Source organism: Panulirus ornatus, chromosome 42 (genome assembly GCF_036320965.1).
Source record: "Panulirus ornatus isolate Po-2019 chromosome 42, ASM3632096v1, whole genome shotgun sequence".
NCBI classification, from domain to species: domain Eukaryota; kingdom Metazoa; phylum Arthropoda; class Malacostraca; order Decapoda; family Palinuridae; genus Panulirus; species Panulirus ornatus.
In genome coordinates, this window is record NC_092265.1 from 24,732,991 (window position 1) to 24,747,595 (window position 14,605).

A 14,605-nucleotide genomic window follows, 5' to 3' on the forward strand; every position below is an offset into this window, starting at 1 on the left:
ACTTATCCCTCAACGCTACTGAACCTAATAACCTTGCTCTTATTCACATTTACTTTCAACTTTCTCCTTTCACACACTTTTCCAACCTCAGTAACCAACTTCTGTAGTTTCTCACTCAAATCAGCCACTAGAGGCGTATCAACGACGAACAACAACTGACTCACTTACCAGGCCTTCTCACCCCCAACAGACTGCATACTCACCCCTCGCTCCAAAACTCTTGCACTTACTTCCCTAACCACCCCCTAAATAAACAAATTAAACAACCATGGGGAGATCACACACCCCTGACACAGACCAACCTTCACTGGGAACCAATCACTTTCCTCTCTTCCTACTCATACATATGCCTTACATCCTTGATAAAAACTTGTCACTGCTTCTAGCAACTTGCCTCCCACACCATATACTCTTAAGACCTTCTACAAAACATCTCTGGCAACCTTATCATATGCCTTCTCCAGATCCATGAATGCTACGTACAAATCCATTTGTTTTTCTAAGTATTTCTCACACACATTCTTCAAAGCAAACACCTGATCCATACATCCTCTACCATTTCTGAAACCACTCTACTCTTCCCCAATCTGATGCTCTGTACATGCCTTCATCCTCTCAATCAATAGCCTCCCATACAATTTCAAAGGAATACTCAACACACTTATGCCTCTGTAATTTGAACACTCACCTTTATCCCCTTTGCCTTTGTACAATGGCACTATGCATGCATTCTGCCAATCCTCAGACACTTCACCATGATCCATACATACAGTGAATATCCTTAGTAACAAATTAACAACACAGTCACCCCCTTTTTTAATAAATTCTACTGCAATACCATCCAAACCCACCGCCTTGCTGGATTTCATCTTCCACAAAGCTTTCACTACCTCTTCTCTCTTGACCAAACCATCCTCCCTGACCCTCTCACTTCACAATCCACCTTGACCAAAACACCCTATATCTGCCACTCTATCATCAAAGACATTCAACAATCCTTCAAAATACTCACTCCATATCCTTCTAACTTCATCACTACCTGTTATTACTTCCCCACTTGCATCTGTCACATCTTTTTATTCTCCCTAAAATTAATAGATACTCTCTCATCCCAACTCACATTTGCCCTCTTTTTCAACCCTTGCACTTTTCTCGACCTCCTGCCGCTTTCTTTTATACATCCCTCAGTCATTTGCACTCCTTCCCTGAGAGCATCATCCAAACAGCTCTCTTTTCTCTTTCACTAGCAACTTTACTTCCTCATCCCACCATTCACTACCCTTTCTAATGTGCCCACCTCTCACTTTTCTCATGCCATGTGTATCTTTTGAACAAGCCATCACTGCTTCCCTAAATACATCCCATTCCTCACCTACTCCCTTCATGTCATTTGCTCTCACCTTTTGCCATTCTACACTCAATCTCTCCTGGTACTTCTTCAAACAAGTCTCCTTTCCAAGGTCACTTACTCTCACCACTTCTTTTTTGAAAATCTCTACAGATCTTTGTCTTCACCTCCACAAGATAGTGATCAGACATCCCTCCAGCTGCCCCTCTCAGCACATTAACATCCAAAAGTCTCTCTTTTACATGCATATCAATTAACTTTTAATCCAATAATACCCTTTGACCATTTTTCCTACTCACATACATACACTTAGTATATCTCTCTTTTTGAACCAGGTATTCCCAATCGCCAGTCTTTTTTCAGCACACAAGTCCACAAGCTCTTCACCATTTCCATTCACAACACTGAATATCCCATGTACACCTATCACTAGAATCTGGTCTCGTGCATCAAAAATGCTGACACACTCACTCAGCTGTTCCTAAAACACTTGCCTTATGACCAAGCACATGAACACCAATAATCACCCATCTCTCTCCATCCACTTTCAGTTTTACCCACATCAATCTAGAATTTACATTCTTACACTCTATCACACTCCCACAACTCCTGCTTCAGAAGTAGTGCTACTCCCTTAGCTCTTGTCCTCTCACCAACCCTTGACTTTACTCCCAAGACTTTTCCAAGCCACTCTTCCCCTTTACCCACAAGTTTTGTTTCACTCAGAACCAGACCATCGAGGTTTCTTTCCTCAAACATACTACCTATCTCTCCTTTCTTCTCATCTTGGTTACATCCACACACATTCAGGCACCCCAATATATATTATGTATAACAATTGTCCCAGGACCTTTCTAAGGGCTCCTTTAACCCAAGGCTGCACTAATGCCAGTAGCAGGAAAAGGTCTTTGTGAGGAGACTGTACTCCCAATGATACAGCCTTGCATTAAGATGACCTTTCACTTATGGTGTAACCTCTTGCAAACATTCTGTTCCTGGTGAGCCATTTTTTCAATTCTGTAATGTAGTGTGGCATGTTTGATGTTGCTACTGTGACATCAGGGTGCTGTGATATGATCATGAGGTTTTCTGCATAAGAAGCTACCTTTATGATGAAGCCTGCATAAAGGAATGGGAGGTCCTGTACAAAGAGATTAATATATATATATATATATATATATATATATATATATATATATATATATATATATATATATATATATATATATATATATTTGTACATATTCATACTTGCTGCCTTCATCTATTCCCATTGCCACCCCACCACACACTAAATAGCAATCCTCCCCAGCGAGGTAGTGCCAGGAACAAACAGAAAAGGACATATTCATTCACACTCAGTCTCTAGATGTCATGTGTGATGCACTGAAACCACAGCTCCCTTTTCATGTCCAGGCCCCACAGATGTTTCCTTGGTTTACCCCAGATGCTTCACATGCCCTGGTTCAATCCACTGACAACACGTCGACCCTGGCATACCACATCGTTCCAATTCACTCTATAGCTCACAGGCCTTTCATCCTCCTGTATGTTCCGACCCCAATTGCTCAAATCTTTTTCACTCTATCCTTCCACCTCCAATTTGGTCTCCCAGTTCTTCTTCCCTCCACCTCTAACACAGGTATCCTCTCTGTCAATCTTTCCTCACTCATTCTCTCCATGTGTCCAAATTGTTTCAACACACCCTCTTCTGCTCTCTCAACCAAAATCTTTTTATTACCACACATCTCTCTTACCCTTTCATTACTTACTCGATCGAATCACTTCACACCACATAACGTCCTCAAACATTTCATTTCCAACACATCCACCCTCCTCCGCACAACCCTAACTATAGTCCATGCCTCGTAACCATATAACATTGTTGGAACCACTATTCCTTCAAACATACCCATTTTTGCTTTCCAAGATAATGTTTTCGCCTTCCACACATTCTTCAATGCTCACAGTACCTTCACCCCCTCCCCCACCCTGTGACTCACTTCTGCTTCCATGGTTCCATATGCTGCTAAGTCCATTCCCAGATATCTAAAACACTTCACTTCCTCCAGTTTTTCTCCATTCAAACTTACCTCCCAATATATATATATATAAATTATATATATATATTTTTTTTTCAAACTATTCGCCATTTCCCGCGATTGCGAGGTAGCGTTAAGAACAGAGGACTGGGCCTTTGAGGGAATATCCTCATCTGGCCTTCTTCTCTGTTCCCTCTTTTGGAAAATTAAAAAACGAGAGGGGAGGATTTCCAGCCCCCCGCTCCCTTCCCTTTTAGCCGCCTTCTACGACACGCAGGGAATACGTGAGAAGTATTCTTTCTCTCCTATCCCCAGGGATATATATATATATATATATATATATATATATATATATATATATATATATATATATATATATATATGTGAAAAGTTTTTATCGAGGATGTAAGGCATGTGTACGTGTAGGAAGAGAGGAAAGCGATTGGTTCTCAGTGAATGTAGGTTTGCGGCAGGGGTGTGTGATGTCTCCATGGTCGTTTAATTTGTTTATGGATGGGGTTGTTAGGGAGGTGAACGCAAGAGTTTTGGAAAGAGGGGCAAGTATGAAGTCTGTTGGGGATGAGAGAGCTTGGGAAGTGAGTCAGTTGTTGTTCACTGATGATACAGCGCTGGTGGCTGATTCATGTGAGAAACTGCAGAAGCTGGTGACTGAGTTTGGTAAAGTGTGAGAAAGAAGAAAGTTAAGAGTGAATGTGAATAAGAGCAAGGTAATTAGGTACAGTAGGGTTGAGGGTCAAGTCAATTGGGAGGTAAGTTTGAATGGAGAAAAACTGGAAGAAGTAAAGTGTTTTAGATATCTGGGAGTGGATCTGGCAGCGGATGGAACCATGGAAGCGGAAGTGGATCATAGGGTGGGGGAGGGGGCGAAAATCCTGGGAAAGCAAAAATGGGTATGTTTGAAGGAATAGTGGTTCCAACAATGTTGTATGGTTGCGAGGCGTGGGCTATGGATAGAGTTGTGCGCAGGAGGATGGATGTGCTGGAAATGAGATGTTTGAGGACAATGTGTGGTGTGAGGTGGTTTGATCGAGTAAGTAATGTAAGGGTAAGAGAGATGTGTGGAAATAAAAAGAGCGTGGTTGAGAGAGCAGAAGAGGGTGTTTTGAAATGGTTTGGGCACATGGAGAGAATGAGTGAGGAAAGATTGACCAAGAGGATATATGTGTCGGAGGTGGAGGGAACGAGGAGAAGTGGGAGACCAAATTGGAGGTGGAAAGATGGAGTGAAAAAGATTTTGTGTGATCGGGGCCTGAACATGCACGAGGGTGAAAGGAGGGCAAGGAATAGAGTAAATTGGATCGATGTGGTATACCGGGGTTGACGTGCTGTCAGTGGATTGAATCAGGGCATGTGAAGCGTCTGGGGTAAACCATGGAAAGCTGTGTAGGTATGTATATTTGCAGGTGTGGACGTATGTATATACATGTGTATGGGGGTGGGTTGGGCCATTTCTTTCGTCTGTTTCCTTGCACTACCTCGCAAACGCGGGAGACAGAGAAAAAAAAAAAAAAAAAATTATATATATTTTTTTTTTTTTTTGTCGGTCTCCCGCGTTTGTGAGGTAGCGCAAGGAAACAGACGAAAGAAATGGCCCAACCCACCCCCATACACATGTATATACATACATCCACACACGCAAATATACATACCTACACAGCTTTCCATGGTTTACCCCAGACGCTTCACATGCCTTGATTCAATCCACTGACAGCACATCAACCCCGGTATACCACATCGCTCCAATTCACTCTATTCCTTGCCCTCCTTTCACCCTCCTGCATGTTCAGGCCCCGATCACACAAAATCTTTTTCACTCCATCTTTCCACCTCCAATTTGGTCTCCCTCTTCTCCTCGTTCCCTCAACCTCCGACACATATATCCTCTTGGTCAATCTTTCCTCACTCATTCTCTCCATGTGCCCAAACCATTTCAAAACACCCTCTTCTGCTCTCTCAACCACGCTCTTCTTATTTCCACACACCTCTCTTTCCCTTACGTTACTTACTCGATCAAACCACCTCACACCACACACTGTCCTCAAACATCTCATTTCCAGCACATCCATCCTCCTGCGCACAACTCTATCAATAGCCCACGCCTCGCAACCATACAACATTGTTGGAACCACTATTCCTTCAAACATACCCATTTTTGCTTTCCGAGATAATGTTCTCGACTTCCACACATTCTTCAAGGCTCCCAGAATTTTCGCCTCCTCCCCCACCCTATGATCCACTTCCGCTTCCATGGTTCCATCCGCTGCCAGATCCACTCCCAGATATCTAAAACACTTCACTTCCTCCAGTTTTTCTCCATTCAAACTCACCTCCCACTTGACTTGACCCTCAACCCTACTGTACCTAATAACCTTGCTCTTATTCACATTTACTCTTAACTTTCTTCTTTCACACACTTTACCAAACTCAGTCACCAGCTTCTGCAGTTTCTCACATATATATATATATATATATATATATATATATATATATATATTATCCCTGGGGATAGGGGATTAAGAATACTTCCCACGTACTCCCTGCGTGTCGTAGAAGGCGACTAAAAGGGGAGGGAGCGGGGGGGCTGGAAATCCTCCCCTCTCATTTTCTTTTTTTCCAAAAGAAGGAACAGAGGGGGCCAGGTGAGGATATTCCAAAAAAGGCCCAGTCCTCTGTTCTTAACGCTACCTCGCGAACACGGGAAGTGGCAAATAGTTTAAAAGAAAAAAAAAAAAAAAAAATATATATATATATATATATATATATATATATATATATATATATATATATCATTTATTCATTTTGCATTGTCGCTGTCTCCCGCGTTAGCGAGGTAGCGCAAGGAAACAGACGAAAGAATGGCCCAACCCACCCACATACACATGTATATACATACACGTCCACACACACAAATATACATACCTATACATCTCAATGTACACATATGTATACACACACAAACATATACATATATACACATGTACATAATTCATACTGTCTGCCTTTATTTATTCCCATCGCCATCTCGCCACACATGGAATACCATCCCCCTCCCCCCTCATGTGTGCGAGGTAGCGCTAGGAAAAGACAACAAAGGCCCCATTCGTTCACACTCAGTCTCTAGCTGTCATGTAATAATGCACCGAAACCACAGCTCCCTTTCCACATCCAGGCCCCACAGAACTTTCCATGGTTTACCCCAGACGCTTCACATGCCCTGGTTCAATCCACTGACAGCACGTCCACCCCGGTATACCACATTGTTCCAATTCTATCTATTCCTTGCATGCCTTTCACCCTCCTGTATGTTCAGGCCCCAATCGCTCAAAATCTTTCTCACTCCATCCTTCCACCTCCAATTTGGTCTCCCACTTTTCATTCCCTCCACCTCTGACACATATATCCTCTTTGTCAATCTTTCCTCACTTATTCTCACCGTCTCCTGCGTCAGCAGGGTATTGCCAGGAAACTGATGAAGAATGGCCCATCCATTCATATACACATATCTATACATAAACATCCAAACATTCATATATAAATACATATACATATACATAGACATACATATATATACATGTATATATTCATACTTCCTTGCCATCATCCATTCCTGGTGCTACCCCTGCCCCACAGGAAACAGCATCGCCACCCCCTACTTTAGCAAGGTAGCACCAGGAAAAAGACAAAAAAGGCCACATTCATTCACACTCAGTTTCTAGCTGTTCTGTGTAATGCACCAAAACCAATGCTCCCTATCCACATCCAGGCCCTAGACCTTTCCATAATTTACCCCAGACACTTCACAGGCCCTGGTTCAGTCAACTGATAGAAAGAATACTTTCCATGTATTCCCTGTGCGTCATACAAGGAGACTAAAAGGGGAGGGAGTTGGGGGCTGGAAATCCTACCCTCCAGTTTTTCAGTTATCCAAAAGAAGGAACAGAGGGGGCCAAGTGAGGACTTTCCCTCTTGGGCTCAGTCCTCTGTTCTTAACGCTACCTCGCTAATGCGAGAAATGGTGAATATGGATGAAAGAGTGTATATGTGTATGTTGTTATATATATATATATATATATATATATATATATATATATATATATATATTTTTTTTTTTTTTTTATTTATTTATTTATTTATTTTGCTTTGTCGCTGTCTCCCGCGTTTGCGAGGTAGCGCAAGGAAGCAGACGAAAGAAATGGCCCAACCCACCCCCATACACATGTATATACATACACGTCCACACACGCAAATATACATACCTATACATCTCAATGTACACATATATATATACACACACAGACATATACATATATACACATGTACATAATTCATAGTCTGCCTTTATTCATTCCCATCGCCACCTCGCCACACATGGAATAACACCCCCCTCCCCCCCCTCATGTGTGCGAGGTAGCGCTAGGAAAAGACAACAAAGGCCCCATTCGTTCACACTCAGTCTCTAGCTGTCATGTAATAACGCCCGAAACCACAGCTCCCTTTCCACATCCAGGCCCCACACAACTTTCCATGGTTTACCCCAGACGCTTCACATGCCCTGATTCAATCCATCGACAGCACGTCGACCCCGGTATACCGCCTCGATGCAATTCACTCTATTCCTTGCCCGCCTTTCACCCTCCTGCATGTTCAGGCCCCGATCACTCAAAATCTTTTTCACTCCATCTTTCCACCTCCAATTTGGTCTCCCACTTCTCCTCGTTCCCTCCACCTCCGACACATATATCCTCTTGGTCAATCTTTCCTCACTCATTCTCTCCATGTGCCCAAACCATTTCAAAACACCCTCTTCTGCTCTCTCAACCACGCTCTTTTTATTTCCACACATCTCTCTTACCCTTACATTACTTACTCGATCAAACCACCTCACACCACACATTGTCCTCAAACATCTCATTTCCAGCACATCCACCCTCCTGCGCACAACCCTATCCATAGACCACGCCTCGCAACCATACAACATTGTTGGAACCACTATTCCTTCAAACATAGCCATTTTTGCTTTCGGAGATAATGTTCTCGACTTCCACACATTCTTCAAGGTTCCCAGGATTTTCGCCCCCTCCCCCACCCTATAATTCACTTCCGCTTCCATGGTTCCATCCGCTGCCAGATCCACTCCCAGATATCTAAAACACTTTACTTCCTCCAGTTTTTCTCCATTCAAACTTACCTCCCAATTGACTTGACCCTCAACCCTACTGTACCTAATAACCTTGCTCTTATTCACATTTACTCTTAAGTTTCTTTTTTCACACACTTTACCAAACTCAGTCACCAGCGTTGTATCATCAGCGAACAGCAACTGACTCACTTCCCAAGCTCTCTCATCCCCAACAGACTGCATCCTTGCCCCTCTTTCCAAAACTCTTGCATTCACCTCCCTAACAACCCCATCCATATATATATATATATATATATATATATATATATATATATATATATATATATATATATATATATATGTATATATATGTGTGTGTGTGTGTGTGTGTGTGTGTGTGTGTGTGTGTAAGTATATGTGCATGTATGGGTGTTTATTTTTATATATGTGTATATGAGTGGATGGGCCATTCTTCTTTTGTTTCCTGGTACTGCCTCGCTGATGTGGGAAACAGCGATTAAGTATATATATATATATATATATATATATATATATATATATATATATATATATATATATATATATATATATATACATATATTCCCTGGGGATAGGGGAGAAAGAATACTTCCCACGTATTCCCTGCGTGTCGTAGAAGGCGACTAAAAGGGGAGGGAGCGGGGGGCTGGAAATCTTCCCCTCTCGTTTTTTTTTTCAATTTTCCAAAAGAAGGAACAGAGAATTGGGCCAGGTGAGGGTATTCCCTCAAAGGCCCAGTCCTCTGTTCTTAACGCTACCTCGCTAATGCGGGAAATGGCGAATAGTATGAAAGAAAAGAAAAGAAAGATATATATATATATATATATATATATATATATATATATATATATATATATATATATATATTCATATTATTCGTCATTTCCCGCATTAGCGAGGTATATATGTTTTAGACAATCACATGTTTACCAAATGGCGTCCTAGCTATGTATGTGTGTGTGTGTTTGTGTGTGTTTCCAGATGCCACTTTTTCAAGATAACACCACCAGTGAGAAGTAACCTATGGTAAAGCTGTATCACTGTTAGTTGATGAAACAAAGTCCAGTCTCATTAGAGAACTTCTTGCCTCAAAGGAGTCTTAACCTGTCCCTACTACTGGGTGTAGCACAGTTTTGGAGTTGCATGAGCCAATGTATTTTTGAAAGGGGTTCTGGGTTATGAAATAAAGATAACAATGACAATAATAATAATAATGGTTATATATATATATATATATATATATATATATATATATATATATATATATATATATATATATATATATATATATATTGTAGGTGTTACCGGACTCTGCATGTGGTCATGCAGCAAGTGAAAATTCACCTTTGGCGAGGTTGTATCACTGTCAGTGGACGAAAAAGAACACAATCTCGTTGAGGAACTTCTCATTCCAAAGAAGTCCACCATTTCCCTGCAACTGGATGTAGCACAGCCTGGAAGCTGCAGAAGCCCCTTAAAAGGGACCTTTGAGTTATATAGAATAATAGCAATAATAATAATACTAATACTAATAACGATAATAATAATAATAATAATAATAATAATAATAATAATAATAATAATAATAATAATAATAATAATAATGATAATAAAAATAATATGGATAGAATTGTGCGCAGGAGGGTGGATGTGCTGGAAATGAGATGTTTGAGGACAATGTGTGGTGTGAGGTGGTTTGATCGAGTAAGTAATGTAAGGGTAAGAGAGATGTGTGGAAATAAAAAGAGCGTGGTTGAGAGAGCAGAAGAGGGTGTTTTGAAATGGTTTGGGCACATGGAGAGAATGAGTGAGGAAAGATTGACCAAGAGGATATATGTGTCGGAGGTGGAGGGAACGAGGAGAAGTGGGAGACCAAATTGGAGGTGGAAAGATGGAGTGAAAAAGATTTTGAGTGATCGGGGCATGAACATGCAGGAGGGTGAAAGGCGGGCAAGGAATAGAGTGAATTGGATCGATGTGGTATACCGGGGTTGACGTGCTGTCAGTGGATTGAATCAGGGCATGTGAAGCGTCTGGGGTAAACCATGGAAAGTTGTGTGGGGCCTGGATGTGGAAAGGGAGCTGTGGTTTCGGGCATTATTGCATGACAGCTAGAGACAGCTAGGGCCTTTGTTGTCGTTTCCTAGCGCTACCTCGCACACTCGAGGGGGGAGGGGGATGGTATTCCATGTGTGGCGAGGTGGCGATGGGAATAAATAAAGGCAGACAGTGTGAATTGTGTGCATGGGTATATATGTATGTGTCTGTGGGTGTATATATATATATATGTGTACATTGAGATGTATAGGTATGTATATTTGCGTGTGTGGACGTGTATGTATATACATGTGTATGGGGGTGGGTTGGGCCATTTCTTTCGTCTGTTTCCTTGCGCTACCTCGCAAACGCGGGAGACAGCGACAAAGCAAAATAAATAAATAAATAAATAATAATAATAATAATAATAATAATAATAATAATAATAATTATAATAATATAATAATAATGATGTAAAACATGGACTACTACTAATAAGAGTAATGACATATCTATCTATCTATCTATATCCCAGGATCTCTTTTTAGAGGCTTCTGTAGCCCATGGCTGTGCTATTTCCAGTAGCAGGAAAATGTGGATTCCATTGGAGTGAATAGCTCTTTGACGAGACAACACTTCTAATGATACAGCCTCACTAAAGGTAACTTTTCACTCATTGTGTATCCTCATGCAGGTAGAGTCCAGTAATTCCTATATATTCATCTATTTTATCTCTGAGGTGCTTTTCCTTCAAGATCTCTCTCAAGAGGGTGGCCACAGCAAAAAAGCTTCCATAACTGGTGAACTCTAGTGCTGCTTCTTAGCCATTAGTGCTTCACCCTTAACAGGCTACTAGCAAAGGGCAACTCTAATGAAGTATTTCTAGAGGCTACTACCAAATGTTCCCACCAACTACTTCTACCTAATGTTCTGCCTATTTTTCTAACCTACTACTCCTACCTAGTGTTTCTACCTAATCCTCCTGTCTAATGTTCCTACCTACTATGTCTATCTCCTGTTCCCACCATTTTGTCAAAAGGCAGGGCTAGCACATAGAACTCATCACAGGAAAATCCAGAGTTACAAAAATGAGTAGTTTGAGTTAAGTGTAGTCAAGTTTTATGTGTGAACATGAGAGATTGTGTAGTTGTGGACAGAATGCCAGCAGTCCACATGTGGGTAAGGAAGAGAGAAAAGACAGCTACCTGGGTCAGAGGGGTGCAACTGGATGACCACTGAAGCGCTGGCTCACTACAAAGCCATCACTAACCCTCCCAATACCCAGGCATGCAGTACTAGTAATATAACCCCTGGTCTTTATTTTTTATACTTGTTTGCTGCTTCCTGTGTAAAAGAAATAGTGCCAGGAACCGAAAAGAAAGGCCACATCCACTCACATTCATTCCCTAGATGTCATGTTTAATGAACCAAAGCCACAGCTCCCTATACACAACCAGGCCCCACAGACCTTTTTGTGGTTTACTCCCAAGGCTTCACATGCCCTGGTTTAATCCATAAACAGCACATAGACACCTGTATGCCATGTCATTTCAATTCACTCTATACTGTGCACACCTTTTACCCCCATGCATGATCAGGCCCTGATTGCTCAAAATCTTTCAATCCATCCTCCCAACTCCAATTTGATCTCCCTGATCTTGTTCCCTCTACTTCTGACACATATATCCTTTTTGTCAACCTTTCCTCAATCATTCTTTTCATGTATTCAAATCATTTCAGCTTACCCTCTTCAGTTCTTTCAACCACATTCTTTTTATTACCACACCTCCCTTTTACCCTTTCATTATTTACTTGATCAAACCACTTCCAACTTCATGCTGCACTTACAAATTTCATGTACAACAAACCCACCCTCCTCTACAGTCTTATCTATAGCCCATGCCTCGTATCCATAAAATAACGTTGGGACTACTTTACCTTCAAACATACCCATTTATGTCTTCTCGGATAACAATCTCTCTTTCTACACATTCTTCAGCAGTCCCAGAACCTTTACCCCCTCACCCACCCTATGACTCACATCTGTTTCTATGATTCCATTTTATTCACATTTACTCTCAACTTCCTCCTTTTACACTCCCTTCCAAACCCTTTAACCAACTTCTGCAGTTTCTCACTTGAAAGTGTGACCAGAGGTGTATCATCAGCAAACAACAAATGACTCAAGTCCCAGGCTCTCTAATCCCTTAGACTGCATACTCGCTCCACTCTCCAAGACTCTTGCATTTACCTCCATTGTCACCCCATTCATAACAAACTGAACACCCATGGTGACATCACAGCCCTAACATGGACCAACCTATACTTGGAACCATTCACTCTCCTCTCTTCCTTACACCCTTGATAATAACTTCTGTTTCTAGCAGTTTTTTTCCCAGATCATATATTCTCAAGACCTTCCACAATGCATCTCTAACAATCCTAACATGTACTTTCTCCAGGTCCATTAATGCCACATACAAACCTATTTGTTCCTCATAATTTTTCTCACACATTCTCCAAAGCAAACATCTAATCCACACATCATCTATCACTTCTGAAAGCACACTGTTCTTCCCCAATCTGATGCTCTATACATGCCTTCACTTTATCAATCACTGCTCAACCACACAACTCACCAAGTACACTCAACAAACTTATACCTTTGTAGTTTGAACACTAACCGTTTTCTTCCTTGCCTTTATATAATGGCACTATACATACATTTTGACAATTTTAAGGCAGTACACCATAAGCCAAACATACAATGAAAATCCTAACCAACCAGTCAGTAACACAGTAACCCCTTTCTTAATAAATTCAACAGCAATACATATCATCCACACCAACAACCTTGTCACATTTCATCCCACATAAGGCTGTTTGACTCTCACCCCCCCCCTCTCTATGGTGCCATTGTATAAAGGAAAAGGGGATAAGGGTGAGTGTTCAAATTGCAGAGGTATAAGTTTGTTGAGTATTCCTGGGAGGGCACTGATTGAGAGGGTAAAGGCATGTACAGAGCATCAGATTGGCAAAGAGCAGTGTGGTTTCAGAAGTGGTGGAAGATGTGTGGACTAGGTGTTTGCTTTGAAGAATGTATGCGAGAAATACTTAGAAAAGCAGATGGATTTGTATGTAGCATTCATGGATCTGGAGAAAGCATATAATAAGAGTGGATAGAGGTGCTTTGTGGAAGGTATTAAGAGTACATGGTGTGAGAGGTAAATTGCTAGAAGCAGTGAAAAGTTTTTTATCAAGGATGTAAGGCATATGTTCGAGTAGGAAGAGAGGAAAGTGATTGGTTCTCAGTGAATGTAAGTTTGTGGCAGGGATGCGTGATGTCTCCATGGTTGTTTGATTTCTTTATGGATTGGGTTATTAGGGAGATGAATGCAAGAGTTTTGGAGAGAGGGGCAAGTATGCAGTCTGTTGTGGATGAGAGGGCTTGGGAAGTGAGTCAGTTGTTGTTCGCTGATGATACAACACTGGTGGCTGATTCGGGTGAGAAACTGCAGAAGTTGATGACTGAATCTGGTAAAGTGTGTGAAAGAAGAAAGTTGAGAATAAATGTGAATAAGAGCAAGGTTGTTAGGTTCAGTAGGGTTGAGGGACAAGTCAATTGGGAGGTAAGTTTGAATGGAGAAAAACTGGAGGAAGTGAAGTGTTTTAGATATCTGGTAATGGATTTGGCAGTGGATGGAACCATGGAAGCAGAAGTGAGTCACAGGGTGGGGGAGGGGGCGAAGGTTCTGGGAGTGTTGAAGAATGTGTGGAAGGCAGGAACATTATCTCGGAAAGCAAAAATGGGTATGTTTGAAGGAATAGTGGTTCCAACAATGTTATATGACTGCGAGACATGGGTGATAGATAGGGTTTACAGAAGAGGGTGGTTTGATTAAGTAATGAAAGGGTAAGAGAGATGTATGGTAATAAAAAGAGTGTGGTTGAGAGAGTAGAAGAGTGTGTACTGAAATGGTTTGGTCACATGGAGAGAAT

At 41.4% G+C, this 14,605-nt stretch overlaps 1 protein-coding gene across 3 annotated transcripts in view; it reads right to left on the bottom strand.

The window, feature by feature from the left end:
* Positions 1-14,605, bottom strand: part of LOC139761989 (uncharacterized) — a 209,179-nt gene that overhangs the window by 39,122 nt on the left and 155,452 nt on the right. The window contains exon 7 of one of the 3 annotated variants that reach the window (XM_071686764.1): positions 9,914-10,042. The exons of the other annotated variants lie outside the window; for them this stretch is intronic. Within the exon in view, the coding sequence (XP_071542865.1) occupies positions 9,914-10,042 (129 nt within the window). The remainder of the gene's footprint in view (positions 1-9,913; positions 10,043-14,605) is intronic. 3 annotated transcript variants of the gene reach the window in all.